The sequence below is a fragment of the Anas acuta genome, chromosome 4, assembly GCF_963932015.1.
Source record: "Anas acuta chromosome 4, bAnaAcu1.1, whole genome shotgun sequence".
NCBI classification, from domain to species: domain Eukaryota; kingdom Metazoa; phylum Chordata; class Aves; order Anseriformes; family Anatidae; genus Anas; species Anas acuta.
This window is the reverse complement of record NC_088982.1, coordinates 71,907,273-71,926,213: the sequence shown is the minus strand read 5'-3', so window position 1 is coordinate 71,926,213 and position 18,941 is coordinate 71,907,273. Positions and strand designations below refer to the sequence as shown.

The 18,941-nt window shown below is 39.5% G+C and overlaps 1 protein-coding gene across 14 annotated transcripts in view; it reads left to right on the top strand.

The window, feature by feature from the left end:
* The window catches only part of COL25A1 (collagen type XXV alpha 1 chain), a 304,146-nt gene that overhangs the window by 192,678 nt on the left and 92,527 nt on the right, over positions 1 to 18,941 (top strand). For all 14 annotated transcript variants that reach the window (XM_068681940.1, XM_068681944.1, XM_068681947.1 and 11 more), the window contains exons 6-7: positions 10,439 to 10,465; positions 10,631 to 10,657. In XM_068681940.1, the coding sequence (XP_068538041.1) occupies positions 10,439 to 10,465; positions 10,631 to 10,657 (54 nt within the window). The remainder of the gene's footprint in view (positions 1 to 10,438; positions 10,466 to 10,630; positions 10,658 to 18,941) is intronic.

Sequence of the window (18,941 nt, the reverse complement as noted above, 5' to 3'; positions counted from 1 at the left end):
GGCTTATAGAAGTATAAAAATATTTAATGGTTTATTTTTTATCTAAAAAATCTGGAAAAAAGATTTCATGACTTTGATTGGCAGGAAGTATATATTTTTCTCTTTAATTTCTATTGTGTTGCGAAAGAAAGCCAGAATATACTTCCATAATCCCTGCAGTTTTATAAGCCCTAAATTCCACTAGACTATATTGGTCTCCCTTTCAAGTCTTTTTCTTTTTTCTTTTTATTTTAATTATTGTTTTGTTATTGTTTTTCTGAGTGTTTTTGTTTTTTTTTTTTGAGTATGTTAATTGCTTCCATAAAGCAGAATGTTTTGATCGGTTCAAGGCATCAGTAGGTAACATATCTGCTTAGGCTGTGGGCCAGATGGATATCCTACCCTTTCAGCAAAATAACTCTGTATTGGTACAGTCTACTTAAGGGCTGCTTACTGATAAAGTCCTCACAGGCAAGTGCAGAAAACTCTTCTGAAGAGTTTTTTTCTGAAGAGTACCATGCTATTGCTTTTCTAATAAAAGGGAATAATTGGGGGGGTTAAGCAGGTCTAGTTATTTATTCTCCTTTGTTTCATATCCCTTTTAATGTTCAATGCAAAATAGAAGGTGTGAAGTCTGTGGCAATAAAAACTGTTTATAGCTATAACTTCTTTCCCACTTCAGTAGTTTGACACAACAATAAATGCAATTCTTCTGAGGAAAAGGTGAAGCAATCTACTTTGAAAACTGTTTGCATTCTAATTCTTTTTATTGTAAAATTTGTTGTAGGCAGCCTTTCATTCTTCTTTGTCTTCCTGTCTCCCAAGCATGCTGGTTTATAGTTGCTTAATCCATTGCTCCTTGAATTCCTGTGGGGTCATTTCTGTTGACTTCAGTGAATATTTACTGCTGAAAGTAAAAGACCCTAGTCAACTGCACTTTGTCTTATTATTGAATGTTATCAGCTATTGAACTTCTATCAAGAAGCCCATCATGATTTCTCATAAATATTTTCATCTATTGACAGCAGACTCCTTTTTGTTTATTCCATAGTTACCATGATATATGTTGATTTTTTTTCTGTCATGTCTGACATAAACACTCAGATACCAAGTGTTTGCTCTGATAAAAATGCAGTCTTGTATCTAAATTCCACCACGAGCATGCTCACTTGTGCGGACATATGCACACAAGTACACATTGCTGTTGGAGAGGATATAGCAGAGATACAGAATTAATCTACTTTTTAGCAGTCTCATGTAGGATGGATCAAGACCCCAAGTGTCTGTTCTTAATGAAACAGCAAAGAGAAGAGGAGAAAGAATTTGGGAGGCACTGTGAAGGTCAAGGAGCGGTCTATCTGAGATACTGGAGGATGAGTTAATCTTAGTCATACTATAAGATGGCATATGATGCTTTTTCCAGTCTAATGTGGGAGTGTAATGAAACAGGGATCTGGTGGAGTATCAGGAAGGAGGCTCAAAACAATCCATATCAAAGACAGGTCTCTCTTTCTATGTTTTTTTTAATTTTTTAGTTTTAAATACCAAGGATTGAACACTGAAACTGGTATTTATTTATTTATTTATTAAAAAAGCTTTTCTAACATAGGTTGAACTCCAAAAAATCCTGAAATCATTTTGTAAATAGAAAATGTACCAGTAATACTAACAAAAGCTAAGTGTTCAGTTTGAGGAATTTTGATTCTGCAGGGCACACATCAGTTGTATTTGCAAATGCCTTCCTGCAATTATGGGGGCTAGCTAAAATTTTCATGTCTCTGTCTTTGATGTAAGCCCAGGTTATATGTCTACATCTTCCTTGCACCTCTGGTGTTATGGAAAACAAATCCTCTGTATTTTCTTATAAAATTAGAGCCTTGGCACTGTTAGATTTTCTTGTCTGTGTTTTTATGTGCTGTTTTACAAGTTCCATTTAGTGGAATTTCCATTATGTTGATTTTTGTTTGTTTTTATTTACAGTATTACATCAAAACTAATATCAGTAAATAGATGATTAATTAGCAAGTAGGAGAATAAGAATGTGTACCCTAGACACCTAGACAAGGAAGGCAATGAGGGCTTATGTTCAGAAAATACTTACATTATGATGCTATAAACAGTAAATGGTATCTAGGAGGCTTTTTACTTTACCAGAAACCTTTTTTTTTTTTTTTTTTTTTAATCTTTATTAACATGACAAGTTTTTCTGTCACCATATCAGCATATCCTTGGTCTTTCTGGAATCGCAGAATCATAGAATCGCACAGTACCATCTAGGTTGGAAGAGACATCCAAGATCTAGTCCAACCTCTGACCTAACATTAGGAAGTCCTTCACTAAGCCATATCACTAAGCTCTAAATCTAAACATCTTTTAAAGACCTCCAGGGATGGTGACTCCAACACTTCCCTGGGCAGCCTGTTCCAGTGCCTAACCCTTTCGATAAAGAAGTTTTTTCCTAATACCCAACCTAAACCTCCCCTGGTGCAACTTTAGCCCATTCCCCCTCATCCTGTCACCAGGCATGTGGGAGAATAAACCAACCCCCACCTTGCTACAGCCTCTTTTAATGTACCTGTAGAGAGCGATAAGGTCGCCCCTGAGCCTCCTTTTCTCCAGGCTGAACAAGCCCAGCTCCCTCAGCCGCTCCTCGTAGGACTTGTTCTCCAGACCCCTCACCAGCTTTGTTGCACTTCTCTGGACTCGCTCGAGCACCTCCATGTCCTTCTTGTAGCGAGGGGCCCAAAACTGAACACAGTACTCGAGGTATGGATTCACCAGAGCTGAGTACAGGGGGATGATCTTTTCCCTAGCCCTGCTGGCCACACTGCTTCTTATACAGGCCAGGATGCTGTTGGCCTTCTTGGCCACCTGAGCACACTGCTGGCTCATATTCAGCCGACTATCGAACAATACTCAAAAAAAAAAACTCTCTAACCACTCCTCTCCCAGCCTGTAGCTCAGCTTGTGGTTGTTGTGCCCCAGGTGCAGGACCCGGCACTTGGCCTTGTTTAATGTGTTGCAGCTACTCAATTCTCAGGAATTACACAGTAGTTGATTCAGATTATATTTGCTTAAGTTATAAGTATAGTAAGTTAAGTTTAAGTATATTATGGTTGATCCTTGCTTTGTCATGCTCAAGCAATGGGTACACAGTCACACACTTTGTACCATGGAATCTTTTAAGTCTAAATTTGTGGTTTTGCAAAAAAAAAAAAAAAATGGCATTTGTAGAAGGAGAAAAGAAAAAGAGGAGGGAAGAGGGGAATAGGACAGTCTTATTGATTAAACAATGAGTGCAAGGATGTCAGGTAAAGGATGAGGAGACCTTGTCTTAAATGGGACACTGAGCCCTATGTTTCTTCCTGGGTAATGAATTAGTTAGCACAGACTCATTTGCAGCTTGTGTAATTATCTGATGATTTTTATTAGCAATATTGTAAAGTTCAAAAAAGCACCCCCATCCTGATCTCATCAGGAGCATTGCATGAGAAATTAAGATGCATGTCTAAATTACAGTTATTGTACTACAAACCTTCAATTTCTTGACACATTTTGGGTAGACTGTGCTCTCCTGCCTGCAGTTTATGGACATGTCTGGTTTATGTATTGGCACAAATCACTGAGTCCTGAGTACAAATGTATGAATTCATGGCAGGGTTCACTTACAATTTACTTGTTGATATGAATGTTAACTGAGCTGTTTATCTAGATTGTTATATAGATGAATTTTACGTTTCTCAAGTTACATCCATTTACATAGCATTTATTAAGTCAGGCAGTTATTGTGTCAAATATTCAACTTTCATTTCCTCTGCCTTGGAATATTGTAACAAAAATTGGAGAATATAAGGGGAGTCAAAGAAAGATCAGTACAAGTCTTTTGTTGGTAGCTGTTGGGCAGTTGTTTGTGTTTTAAAGGTTTCACCATAAGTCAGCTATATCCCATGGGAAGAATGAAATATAAAAAAGAGAAGGGAATATAATTTCAGAGGTAGAAGCTGTCAGATTCACTGGAAATTCTTGTGAACACTTGTAAAATTGATGCAAAGTGAGATGTTGGCATTGTAAACTAGCATATGTAAACATTGGCTGCAAACGTGGCCAAGTTTAGCAAATGCCAAAACCACATTGCTCAGTAGTTTAGGGCTTGCATAGTGGACACAACTAAAATGAGTGTAGGAACTTTGAAATGGTATTGTGTTTCTTAACACTCCTTGTAACTTCTTATCTTAGGATTCAGCATACCTGATCCTAATATTTTGCGGCAGTTATAGGTTAGACTGGGGAATGTTGGTCCATTCAGCAGCTTGTAATTTGGTAAAGGTGAAAGTCATGACCCAAATTTCAAAGAAACAAAAGTCAAACTTATCTCTGGTAGTTTGTTGTTACATACTGCAATCAAATTTTATCTTCAAAACAAGTTGCAGGAGTTGAGCTAGTTTAGACAATGTATGGCTTGTCATGCGGTTGTGAAAGTATGATTAACTAAGTTGGCGCATGTGTTTGTGTTTTGAATTTGCTTAGTTATTGTTGGACTGACTGCTTCACTTTTCTTGTCCTCTCCACAAGGCCACTCTTTCCTTATGCTGCCAGTTACAGCCTTACTGTGGATGCCATAGCTGCCTGTAGGGATGAAGGCATGGTGTGTTGTTTTACCCAAAATCAGAACAGAGGTGGGATCTTGCAAGCTTCATTCAGTCCTCTGCCTGCCAGAATGCTTTAGCCCATGGCTCTAGTTGTTCTGTTGGAAATGTAGAAAGGTGGTGACAGTATCTAAAAGGTTGTTATTACCAGTGTCCGCTGTGGTAGCTCCATCTGGTTGGAGTTGTTGAGTTTGACATCTCTGGTTCCTTAGGAAGCCTGAAGGAGACAATTCCACTGTGACCTAGGACTCTCACAGCCCAACTGACTTTACTGGGTTGATTGTTGCCAGCTTCTGCTGCAACAGGTGTTTTCTGCAGTGGTGGCATTGTTTGGGTTATTTAAATGTCATCAAAAATCTGGATTCTTCTGCCCTGGCTTGGGAACTTTGCATGTAGCCCAGAAGCATTGCTGTTTCTTTGAACCCCTTCCTGAGTGTGTACCCCTTACTATTTCCACTTCTATTTTCTCCTCAATGCTTGAAGCCTTTTTTGTGAAGTCATAGTAGAACTTTCCATATTACAGTTATTTGGGAAGTCATGGTAGAAGTCGCTGACTTATGGCTAAGGGCAGATCTGTAGCAATAGGAAAATGGAGGAAAGATATGTGTTAAGAATTCAGATCATTCTGAATACTTGTAAAAAACAACATAAATCAAATACTGGCTTTTGAAGAGGTCCTCTGAATGTTGTCTGAATGAAGACTATAAATGTTGGTCTCTTGTTTTTCCAGTACTGTGTCCCTCTTGCCCTTCCATTCATTGTGCATGTATTTATAATAATGTAATGGTGGTTTCATTGGAAATGAAAAAATGGAAATGAGATTTTGATGGTTGCTGACTCCCCCCCCCCCCCCCCCAAAAAAAAAAAAAAAAAAAAAAAACCTGCCAACAATCTTGTACATGGCTGTAGAATGGATTATGGATTTGACCTCAATTTTCAGTTTTGTTCTTGGCTGGCAGGTGCCTGGAGGGCTTTCAGTCTGCTTTAGAAGGTCCCTGTTTTAAAAACAGTAGTATTTGTCGCCTAATTATGAATGCAGATTTTGCATGTGTTTGTGATTTACAAGGCCTTCCTTATGTGAAGCAGGCTATAAACTCTCTTTGGAAATGTATAGTAGTCTGGAGCAGATAATTACACTTTGAGAAAAGAGCCTCTGTTTTCCAGTGAAAACACTGTAAAGTTATTTCAGAAATGCTCTGACCTCAGACGTTTTCATATAACTTACACAAAATGCTTTCACATTTGTGCAGCAGCTAGTGGCTTGATCTCTGCCATCTCATAAATGAAAGTGCAGAAGTCTCCTTGGGAAAAAAAGCAGGATGTCTATGCTGTGGCCTACAAAGCTAGTGTTATTTTACTCACTCTGTTCTTTGTGTCTGTGCCCTTAAACAGAAGAAATCTTGCCCTCCTTTAAACAAATCTGTCTCCTAATCACACCCCACCTCCGCAAACCTAACTTTCCCTCAGATTTTTCTTCTTCCCTTCCTCCACTCAATGTACACACACTAATAAATTGTGCAGTAAAAACCTTGGGAGAATTTTTCAGCGCAAATGGAAAGAAGATGTCAAAGACCGAGGATAGGAATTTGTCTTTTAAACTTGCAAAAACAATAGAAAAACAATTGAAACAATGGGAGAAGAGCCAGAGATGGGTGAACAAGCCATACAGTCATTGCATTAATTTTCTTTCAATGAAACCACACTGTTTCTCTTTGATAACATCCAATAAGCTATTTTTGCTTGGAATTGTTTGTTTTTTCTAACCTCTTGGTGGAAAGGAAAAAACATTGCAAATACAAGTGCAGAGACTCATGAGAATGTTCACACTCGTGGCCTCTTGAAAAGTTGTTTTCTAACTTCTCATACAATACAGTTGTCATATGCTGATGAAGGCTTTTGTATGAAAAAGTTTTGTATGCTGAAAGGGTGACTTGATAGAAAAGACGGCATGTAGCACTTGGGGAGAGCAAATGTCAAATGGTCCTAAGCCCTAGCTTCACCCAGCAAAGAGAAATTAATGGAGAACAGATTTCCAAATATGATGAGGGACAGGTAATCTTCAGAAAGCCCTGCCTGGAGAAATTAGGACAACATTTCATTGAAATATGTGATCATCTCAACAACAACAAACAAAATGTTTGGGTGTGGATTGTACTTTCATAGAATCATAGAATATCCCGAGTTGGAAGGGACCCATAAGGATTATCAAGTCCAACTCCTGGCACCGCACAGGTCTAACCAAAAGTTTAGACCACGTGCCTAAGTGCACAGTCCCAATCACTTCTTAAATTCAGACAGGCTTGGTGCAGTGACTACGTCCCTGGGGAGCCTCTTCCAGTGTGCAACCACCCTCTCGGTGAAGAACCTCTTCCTGATGTCCAACCTAAACCTCCCCTGCCTCAGTTTAACACCATTCCCACGGGTCGTATCACTGGTGATTATGGAGAACAGGTCAGTGCCTGCCCCTCCACTCCCCCTTGGGAGGAAGTTGTAGACTGCGATGAGGTCCTCCCTCAGCCTCCTCTTCTCCAGGCTGAACAGGCCCATTGACCTCAGCCGTTCCTCATACGTCTTCCTCTCTAGGCCCTTCACTACCTTCGTCCGCCCTCCTCTGGACACTCTCCAACAGTTTTACAGTTTAATGTCCTTCTTGTACTGTGGTGCCCAAAATTGCACACAGTACTTGAGGTGAGGCCGAACCAGTGCAGAGCAGACCGGGACAATCACCTCCCTCGACCACCTAGCGATGCCGTGCTTGATGCACCCCAGGACACGGTTGGCCCTCCTGGCTGCCAGGGCACACTGCCGGCTCATGTTCAGCTTGCTGTCAACCACAGCCCCCAGATCCCTCTCTGTGGGGCTGCTCTCCAGCATCTCATCGCCCAGTCTGTACGTATAGCCAGGGTTGCCCCATCGCAGGCGCAAGACCTGGCATTCTTTTGTTAAACGTCATATGGTTGGTAATCACCCAGCTCTCCAATCATTCTAGGTCTCTCTGCAAGGCCTTTCCACCCTCAGCCAAGTCCACAACTCCTCCAAGTTTGGTGTCGTCAGCAAATTTGCTCAGAACACCTTCTAGTCCTACATCCAAATCATTTATAAAAACATTGAAGAGGACTGGCCCTAAAATGGAGCCCTGAGGTACCCCATTAGTGACCATCCGCCAACCAGGTGTGGCCCCATTTACCACAACCCTTTGAGCCCTGCCCGTCAGCCAATTGCTCACCCATCAGATGATGTTTTTGTTTAGCTGTACGCTGGACATTTTGTCCAGTAGAATCCTATGGGAAACCGTGTCAAAAGACTTGCTGAAGTCCAAAAAGATCACATCAGCTGGTTTCCCTCGATCAACTAGATGGGTGATCTTATTATAAAAGGAAATCAAATTTGTTAGGCAGAACCTACCCCTCATGAACCCATGTTGTCTGGGACCAATGACTGCATTGACCCCACGTGCACTTCAGTAACTTCAAGGATCAAACAAAATGTCTGGGTGTGGATTATACTTTCTGAGATCTCTTAGAAGGAAAATCTGCAGGGGATGGATACACAAGGGCTACCTTTGCAGGTGGAGACAGCTAAGCATATTGCCACAGTGGTACAGGTCTAGTAGTTCACCGATCTACTGGTGTGGTTCAGCCTTGTTTCTGTCCCATTGAGCTAGCTGGGGCAGTCTTTGGCATCTTATTTTGTACTGGCTGGCAAGGCAGTGGCAGGCATGCCCCAGGACAGCTGTGAGCCCATACCCTCAGCATGCAGGAGTACCCTTGGGCGTAAGAACAGCACCGAGCATCTGGATGAAGACAGTAACATCTGCCACGATCGCAGCAAGATCCAAAAGCCAACATCTGTCTGCAGTCTCAGTCATGTCATGTTATCTATAATTTCATGCCTGAGATCCAAGAAATAGGATTCTGACTGTAGCAGATGGGGGTCATGCTATTTGTAGTTTGCAGCCAGTAAGATATTCAGAGCCTGTAATGGTTTGATAATTGAAGGAGATAGAACAGCCACAGCCCTCTGCTTGTGCTCAGTGTTCACCATAAAAAAAAGCAGTAACAGCCAGCACGGTGTGATTTTTAGTTCTTCCTATTCCACACTTAGTGTTAATAATGGTGTGAGTGTGCAAATTCGGTAGCTTGGTGGCACATATGTGTGTTTTAAAATGAGCCTGTTGAAAATGATCTCTGCTGTAATGTCATGTCCAAGTAAGCACAGGGAGCCTCTAGCTAGCTGTGGACTATGTTGTACGTGTTTTCCAGTATGTGTATATATATATTATATATTTGTATATATATATATAAACCTGTGCATTGGAGAGGGGCAATATGGGATCACATATGAGAAAAATAATAACAATGTAGAGACCATAAAGATTGTATCCAGTTATTTTGCTTCATCCATTTCTGAAGAGGCCAAATTCATGCAGGAGAACAGAAAGGGGACAGGAATCATAGCGAGTGGTGCAGGTGGTTTCCACTCAGCCTGCAGTGAGTGCTGCCCTTCCTACAGGGGATGCAGAAGGCCAGGTAGAAGACTTGCTCCCATGTCCTCTGCAGCAGGTAGAAGAAGTGGCAAACTGTGGAAGGGGAGGCATATGCTTTAACTCCTTGAAAGATTCAGCAGCAGGGGCTCTTCTCTGAGATGCATCAGAAACCCTTAAAAATAAACAGAAAATTGTCTACAATAGGAATTCTCAGACTCGCATGTGGTTGATCACATCTTTAATACATGGCAGACTGACCTTCCCTGCATTTGCATTTACATGGGCCACATGAATTTTTACAAATGAAAACTGTGAAATGGCCCAAACATGCTCAGCTCAGTAACCTCGGTTATTTCTAATTGTGTTGCTGGTAGCAACGCAATTTGTTCTACATGCAGCACATATACATGCACACACAGCGCTCTTTCTGTTATAATAGTGGACCCTGCCAGCTTGGATGGCTCCTTATCTGTTTCCAGCTGCTTTCATACATACCTCAGGTCCTTCTTTGTAATGGAACACCTGCATAGCTTTTAGAAAGCTGGAGGTAGAGTCTGCACTGTGTAAGCAACCAGTTCTCTGCAGACCTCAAGCATTTTTATTCACGAGCCACTAATCTGAAAACTAGTGTTTTAGAAAACCTGCTGGTAGCTTTCTGGAAGGTGCCTAAAAGAAATAAAAATAGTAAAGGACCTTGCTGTTTTGTGGTACTGTCACCTTACAGTTTGTCTCGTGGTAAGTAACAATCAATATTACTTCTGCAAAATCATGTTACACAAATTTCTCATAAAAGAGCTTATTTTACCTAAAAAGAGCAAGCTTGAGACTAAACATCAATTTCGGTGTTTCCAAAGATAGGAATGAAAGCACTACTTTTAGATTCCCTGATCCATTTTTCTTTGGCAATATAAGCTAAGAAGGGTGCCAAAATAAATGGCAGATTTATAAGCTTGTGAATTTATTAACTGCACTTTCAAAGAAGTTTTACAGGATTAGAAAACATTTGTTATCTGATAGGAGATAAACTGTTGCTCCTAGCTGAAATCAATAGAAATTTTGCCATATCAGGCATAGTTTTGCTTGTCGGAGCAGTCTGATTTAGCACATGGAGTGAGCAAACTATTCAAGGAATAGCTGCACTGTGACTATTATTATTACTGTGAAGAAGCTGTCTCTGGAATATCCCTGGTATTTGGTATGAAAATTTATAAGGGCATACTTTGTTATGAAGAAATCCCAGGTTTGCTCAGACCTCTTTCTGCAGTGTTGCAGACTTCATCAGTACCAGCAATTCATCGGTTTAAATCTTTGTTTCTTTTTCTTTCAGGGCCCTCCTGGTCCAAAAGGCGAGAAGGTGAGTTGATGTACGGGTGACACTTCCAAGGTCAATGGAAAGCCGTCGCAGCATGAACTAAAGACACAGTTTGTATTGACACAGTGTAATGTTAGATTATGTACGAGAGCTGGGTAGCACACAGATGCTGTGTTAAACCTATCATCTCATCTTTCCACTTTGCAGGGAGATCAAGGTGATCAGGGCCCTCGGGTAAGCATCTTAAAAAAAATGTTACACTTCCCCTTCGCTGAGTAGGCAATTAGTCCTTAGTGCAAAACTAAATTAAATACACTGTCTGAGCTAATTATGCTTATTAGCTGCATTTACCCTGCATGTTGAAGTCAGTGTCTGCAGGACAGTAATACTGAACGTGACCAGATAGTGTCTGAGAAGACTTAAGTAACAATAGTAAGTAATGCTTTAAAATATAAAATTTCCCTTGTGGTGGAAGCAGGTTTCAGTGATTTTGCTCTGCTATATAAAAGCTGGCTTTCCTAACCAAACCTTTCAGTTTCCCCAGCAATGTTTTCACGCCTTGCATGGGCTCCCACAATGCAGAGGGTCAGTGGATTTATAATAAATGTAGTTCTAGATTTCACATAAAATATACCTATCATTTAGTAAAGTGTAAACAAATACTTATGCATGTACTAGCCCTTTTTCATGATATGTATTTATTATTTTTTTAATAATAACAATATTATGACTTAAACATGTCCAGACAGACAGAACATGGTTTAGATGTGGAAACATAAAGATTGTTTTAATTTTTAAATATCATGTTCATTTTAACAGAAATAAAGAGTAATACAGGGGTGAATTAGGCTGTGCCAGTTCATTGTTCTTTACATCTGTGCTTCATTAGAAGAAGTTTGGTTACATTGTTTTAACGATACAGTGACTTTCTTCTTTAGTTGCATATTTGGTGCGTATTTCCATTGGTATTTTTTTTTCTGTCAAATAAGCAGAATATTTTGAATTTGTGATGTTATTTTATTATTTCTTCTCACTTTATTTTTTTTCCCCTAGTCAGTAAAATTATTTAAAGTCATAACATAGTTATCTATTGGAATTTGGTGTTGGTGCTATCAGCATTGTATTACCTCCAGGGTTCAATTACTGTTGTGAACTGCTTTACCAAGACACATCCAATGTATTGGAGGGCAGTAGAGTCCTTTCTGGACCATACAGATCATGGTTATGGCTACTTTGAGGTGCTGTTAAATCAAGTGCTGCTAAGAACCAAAAAATACCCAACCTAAGGAATTTACATTTAAGGACATTATGACGTTATTTGTGCAGTAGGGGCTGCCAATTGAGGCTATCTGAATACAGGAGAGGAATTGAATGAGGTCAGCAGAAGAGAGGAAGAACTGGTCAACAGAACCTTTTTGAATGTTTAGGTATTTTTCCCAGTCTTGCTGGTTTTCCCTCTTTTTCTGAAGTGGGCTTGAGTGTGTTCTACAGCAGCTTCTATTTTTCTGCTTCTTTTTTATTCCCCCCCCCCCCCCCCCCGCCCATGTACTTCATGAGCAGTAAGTACTAGGATGCCTCTGACCACTTTGTGTCTCATAGTACAGCACTTCTCTCTTTTGATGACTGTTTTCAGGGTGAATCTTGCTGTGCCACGGGATTTACAATGTAATTAATGGAAATTACATGTGTCAGACAGTCACGCACCAAATGAAACCAAACCCATTTAAACCTGGTTGGTTACCTTTATGTATAGTTTTCCACCTATGTCAAATAAATGTTTTTGGAGGTGATACCATACTCTGAAGTGTGGTACCTGTACGTGACTCTGGAATGAAGTCAGCATTTGGATTCAACAAGTTTGCAAACAGATTGGATAAAATGTGTTGGACATTTTAAAGCTAATTCAACTTTTAGAGACATAGAGCTTGGAGCTTATTTGTGATATTTTTACATATTGTTTGAGACTAGCACTTAGTTTAATAAAGATTGTATTGTTCCAAGTTATTTTTATGATTTGGAAATCTTACAATGATCCTTTATTCTTTTTTATAGCTGCTTTCTTTCCTCCTGGTATTTTCAGGAACTAAAAGAAAACCATTTAGTAAAAGAAATCCATATAAATTGTGGAGACTCTCCAGGTCAAGGTGGGACCTTAAGCTCTTAAAATCCTGCTGAAATTAAAAGAAAAAGCATTTAAGAAACAAAAAAATAATTTATTTCTGTCCCTGCATATACCATTTCAGGTTTTCTTTCTGGGTCTTTACATTTTGAGAGATTCTTCTTTCTGAAATCTCAAAACTACTTATTTTATGGTCCCTGGAGATGATGAGTATATACTGAACTTATCTGAGATTCAGGTTTACTTGAAAATATCTTCGGTAAATTAAAGCAGTTGGAACTTGATTTTCAAAATACTGCCCGGAAACTTGTATTTTTAGGATAATAGGTCTGAATATTTTTTTTTTTTTTTGAAGAAGAATCTGCAAGGTTTTCTTAGGTATTCAGAAGTAATTTGTTGACCAGTCTCCTTCATTTTACAGAGTTGGAGTAAGGGCTCAGGTTCATAATGCCATATGGCCTAATCCACTTATGTCCATGTGTAAGCAAAAACAACATTCCAGTTGTGTGGATGATGTAGAAGTTCATGCTCTGAGAGTGAGCTTGAGCAGATTAATTTGTGCTTTGATCTCATGAGACCACAGATAAAGTGAGTGCATTCAGCAGTCCTGATCTTATTTGAAAAAATGCCTTTTTTATTTCTTATCTTTAGACATTTTTATATCAGATATCTTCTCTCTACTTCAACGTACTGGTAGACTGAACATTTAGGTCAAATGCAGAACTAGCTTTCCTCAATACCAGTTAAGATACATAAATGTTAGTAAGTCTTTTAGATGTTTTTCTTTTTGCAGAGGACATGGCTTTGTGACATGTCCATGCAGATTTGCATTACTGTACTGAGCCATGGCAAAATAAAAAATGACGGTTCTTAGCCTTTGGGCTATTAGAATAAATGCTGATGTCAATCCATTGCTTCGTTCTAGTTGCTCAGCTGCTCTATCCCAGCTTTAAAAAGCCTTTGAAGGTTTCATAATGGAAGGACTGCAGAGTATATGTGTTCTGAGGAGAGATTGTACCCTGATTAATGGAAATAGATGTTCAGAGGTGAATATTTGGGAGTGAAGCAACTCGTACTGTGTCTTAAGTAGTCTGTTGTTGTCCTTCTGTAAATGATATAATAAATATCTTCTGTCCTTTACTTCACATGCATGAGAGATCAGGTCTAGAAATCATGGGCTAGCAGCTGGCTTTAAATTGGTTTTGGTCTAGGTACAGTGAGAAGCTCCCCAGAAGCCATATTGAAGTATTTTCATGCAATTACTTTCTCCTTTTGGTATGTTTAAGTAAATTTTCCTAGCTGCTGGCTTTGCACAAAATTGATAACATCTCTCAGACTTCTTCAGCAGAAGAGATTAAGTCCTAGAAAAGAAAGGTATTCAGAAGTTTAGTTTATTGTATTAACCTTTATTGACTTGAAGATGAAACAGGTTCTTTATATGCTGTTAAACCAGTTGGGCTCTGGTAGTGATATAATGGTCTTTTCTATTTAACCCTGTCCTCTTCCCTGTTTACTTTTAATATATTTACTCTTTATTTGCTGCCCACTAAAAAGAGGAATCACTGCTTTGCAACATAAATTTTGCAGGTTCTACTCTTCTGTGTTGGAAAACTATTTAAAATTTGTCTAATATAGACAGACATAGGCCTGAAAGCAGACTACTTACTGAAAAAAATACAAGTATATGTGCATATATAATGTAAGTATAGGCTATGTTTTAAAACTGAAGTATTACTTCACTTGTTATATTATGGACACCACATTTATAAGCTGTCCCATATCAAAGGGAAATTGAAGCTAAATAAGAAATGCATTTTGAACTGATCTTTTATTAAAAAAAAAAAAAAAGTAATTAATTAGGCTTGTTTTTAATGTGCATGTATATTATCCTTAGTTAATATGTCTCTAAGTATATATAGACAATATTTTGGGACTTTTTCTGCTCCTACTGACAAAATGGAAAACCTTTATTGACATCAATAAAATTAGTTCTTCATTCATCAATCAGAAAATACTAGTTACAGAGTTACATAAATCATGTTCACCTTCTTTTAAAGCTGTCTTATTTTGTCTTATTTTTCATTTGAGAGTTGGCACATCTTTTTTTAGAAGGGAACAGGTCTGCTTCACAAAACAGTAGAACATAAATTAATCTGACTTACTGGGAGTCTTGCTTTTGGTGAGGGCAATTTTTGAGGCATTGCTGACTGTAGCAAATGCAGGTAAAGCAGTTTTATAAATAGGAAGCTTTGTTCAAATCAAACAATACATGCAGCTGATTTGTGTCCTCATCTTGTCAAAGCAAATGTATAGTATTATAGTCAGTATTATTTTAATATAATTTTGCATAACTTAAGCCTATTCTGTCAGTGTCTTGGTAATGTTCGATTATATCCTCCTCAGTGTTCCTCACAGTTTTTTCTATAAATACTGCTCAATAATTTTATCTGCCTTAAGAGAAGGACTGCTCAGCTTTCTTTAGCATAAATTAGTGTTGTCCCCAGCTGTTTTTCTTTCCTAATTAAATATTCTTTGGTTTCCTTTATATGAATATGCTGTCAAAAGCTGCAGCAAATGTGATGATATAGTGATGGTGATATAAACAATATTCCTATGTGTGTATAAAAGAATGTTTTCTGTTTTTCTGTGTGTTACTTAAAACATAATTCACACAGCACTGCTTTCAAATCATGCTTTACTAACACGACTACCCATGCAGTTATTTTTTTCTTGCCCAATGTGTACAATCATATTATATTTCTAGTTCTAAACTATATCTAAACACTGTTTTGAATTATACTCCTAATGTGCCTCCTAATGTTCAGTTTAAGAACACTGAACAAAAACTTACATGATGTTTTCTGTTAACATAAGTTTCACTGAAGCAGCCTCCTTGAGAAAATTTGCCTGTAAGCAGTTAATTCTGAGGCTTTGTTTACTTATCTGTTAAAAGACAATAGGGGTATTTACCTGGTCCATTCTTGGGAGTAATTATCTGTTCTAATTCACTGGTTTTAGCTGGTCATGGCTCCACTGTTTTCCATTAAGCTGAAGGGCAGGGTAACAAATTGGAGTGAAGTTAGCAAAGAACTGAGATTGCACTGGCTGCCCACATTGCCTGGAGCACTGGGACACTCAGACTTGAGATGCCATTCACAGGAGAATTCTCTTGGCAGTGGATGATGCTCCAGGCCCCAGCTATGCCTTTGATGTCCTGCTCATGAGGTACCGCTGGGGAATGCAGAACAGCTGTGACACTAGAGAGTGCCACATACCTGCTTCCAAGATGAGGATGTTGTCATTCCCATCTTAAGAGCTAGTCAGTGCGTGTCTTCACTCACCACCCGTCAGTTTGCATCTTGCCCCTTTTTAGTAATGCCAGAGGAATGGTGAGGAAGGAAGTCTTCGTACATCCTGTTCCTTTTTCTACAGCCCTGTCCCGTGACTGAGAAAACATTATGTAGGCGTTTCATCTCAGACAGCAGCTGTCCTGTAAAATACTACAGTACTGAACACTTGAGTTAGAGTAATCAAATTTAAAAAGAAACATGATAAGACATGACAGAAGTATATTGCTGTTAGGACCAACTTGGTTGTGGGGCAGACCAACCCATCTTAGATTGAACAGGGTGTTTCCTACCAGTTTCAGTGAGAGCAGGTATGACTTCAGGAAGGATATTTTCTGTAGGTCAGATTGCGGTCACTCATCAGAACTTGTAACTGAGTTGTGTGGAGAAGTTATTTGCCTCACTGAAAATTCATCTAATACTAGGACTAAAATAGAACTAAAAAAGTGCTGGCTTTTCCCAGTTTTGTTCATTTGGAGTGCAGTGTCAGGCAGAGTTCACAATGAAAGTACAGAGGTCACTATGGAAAATAACACTTTTTTTATAATGACCATTTCTAGTCAGAGACAGCTTGTGCTGGTTCTTAAACATTGCATTTTTATTATTTTAATACAAAATTTGAGTTGTTACACAATATATTCAAATTATAACTCCTTGCCGAGTGATTGCCTAAGTGAAAAAAATATCCTAGATCCTTGTCTTGTTGTGGTGCACTGTTTTAGTTAGCAGCATTACTGATGGAGAAAGCAGCAGTTATGATAAAAGGGATTATATAAAAGAGCTCCCGCCGAGAGTCCATGGCACTGTACAGGGTGATACCAAACACTGTGTTCCCCAGGGCAGGTACAATAATTAGCTGCAGGACTGGCACTCAGTCTGAGGGATTAATTAGAACTGGAGGTGGTGTTGGGGGAGGGAAAGCAGCCATAAAGAGTGTCAGGATCACTCTGGCCTGAAGCCTGTGTGATTTGATGTGAAATAGCAGCAGCTGGCTGTAACCTTAGGAAGTGCAAGTGAACAGCAGGTGGTAATTCCTGTCTCATTTACCATGTCTTCACAGGAACATGTAAGCTTGTGCAGCTTGGGTTTATTGGCAGGTCAGAAGGAAAATCCTAAGGAGGACTGTGACATTTACTGTGCTAAGCAAATGCAGTAGTCAAAAGGGTGTGTATGCAGTGCGGTATAAAACCACTAACGTAACGTTTGTTGTTATACCTGCCAATCAACAAGGTTATGATAACCTTGTAGTCTTGGCCTTGCATAGACCAATGCATAAGACTGAGTGTACTATGAAATGCCTAGGACCGCTAGTGGGAATGGCATCTTTGGAGACTGTGATGGATGTCAGAGGAAAATTATTTCATCTGAGTAGGAAATCAGAGGCCATGATGTGAGGTTCTGCCATCCTTCAGTGTTCTCTATGTCTGTTGTATGGGAATGAGTAGGCTTTACCTGTGTTTCCAGGCAGGTAAGCAGGACACTGCATAATATGGTCACAGGCCTATTAGCTTCCACCTAGCATCATTTTTTCCTTGGAGTTTGGGCAAAAATTACAGCGGGTTGTGCAACAAATGTGTTAATGTAGAAATTGTAACCAGCTAGTGTTTCAGGGTAAGCTTGAGTTGCTGTCAGCAACAGAATTTAGTGGGCCAGTGGTCGCTGTTGATCATTGTAGTGTTTTGTACTCTGTGAGGGCCTCCCAGGGTGTAGAACAAGAGCCCTTCCTATGTGCAGTTGAAGAATCAAACCAAATAAAGAGAAAATTGAGTAACTTTGAATCCATCGTTGAGAACAACTTTAGATAGAGAAAAAATAAAACAGATCTAGGGGATATTTGAGGCTATATTTATAGCAGAGTGACAGGAAAGGAAGAGAACTCATGTTGTGGGAAGGATAGATCTTTTTATGCCTTTTTTGAAGCTCATTGTTTGCCAACATTATCCTTCATGGATGCCAGAAGATGCAATGCCTTCTAAAGCCTCCCACGCATGCAAAAACTATGCACTTGTTATAATTTCTTTGCTGGGTTCCACTTTATACTCCTGTATTTCTGGCCTTCTCCTGAAGTGCATGTTGCATATGGGGAGACGATCTAGGTCCAAGCCAGCACTGCGTTTTTCTGACCATTAGAGAGAGATCAGACCTAATGCATTCAGCTCTGGGCCCCCCAGCACAAAAAGAACATGGAAGTATGAGGATGAGTCCAGAGTAGGGCAAGGAGGATGATCAAAGGGCTAGAGCACCTCTCCTGTGAAGACAGGCTGCAGGAGTTGGAGTTGTTCAGCCTGGAGAAGAGAAGGCTCTGGGCAGACCTTACAGCGGCCTTCCAGTACCTAAAAGGGGCCTAATGGAAAGCTGGGGAGGGACTCTCGTCAGGGAGTGGAGTGATAGGATAATGGCTTTAAACTACAGGAGGGTAGTTTTAGATGAGATATAAGGAGGAAATTCTTCACTGTGAGGGCAGTGAGGCACTGGAACAGGTTGCCCAGAGAAGCTGTGGGTGCCCCATCCCTGGAGCTGTTCAAGACCAGGCTGGATGGGACTTTGGGAAACATGGTCTGGTGGGAGGTGTCCCTGCCCATGGCACGGGGTTGGAACTGTATGATTTTTAAGGTCCCTTCCAACCCAAACCATTCTATAATTCTATGAAATTGTCTCCTTTGGACAAAAGAAAGATGGCTTTTTCCCACTTGAGAATATGTTGGAAAAGGCTGTTGCTGAAGAGGGGGTGGGTTCTCTTTCTCATAAGGTGAGCAGAAACCTGAGGTGCTGATAACTACTCTTGAACTTGCCTGTGTGGTATTGGGAAGCATTGGGAATGGACTGTGAAGTGCTCTATGGAAGTGTTCCTGTGTGGAGCTACGCAAAACTTTCAAAACTCTTTCTTTTATTCTCAGCAAGATTTTTAAAATCAGAACTGTATTTTCAAAGTATCTCCTTTCTTAATTATTTTCTCTTTCCTTTGTATTCAACATGAAATAAATGTAATAATGAGATTTAGTTTTCCCTTTTTTTCTCCAAAATGTCAAATTGAAATTATGCTACGTATAGT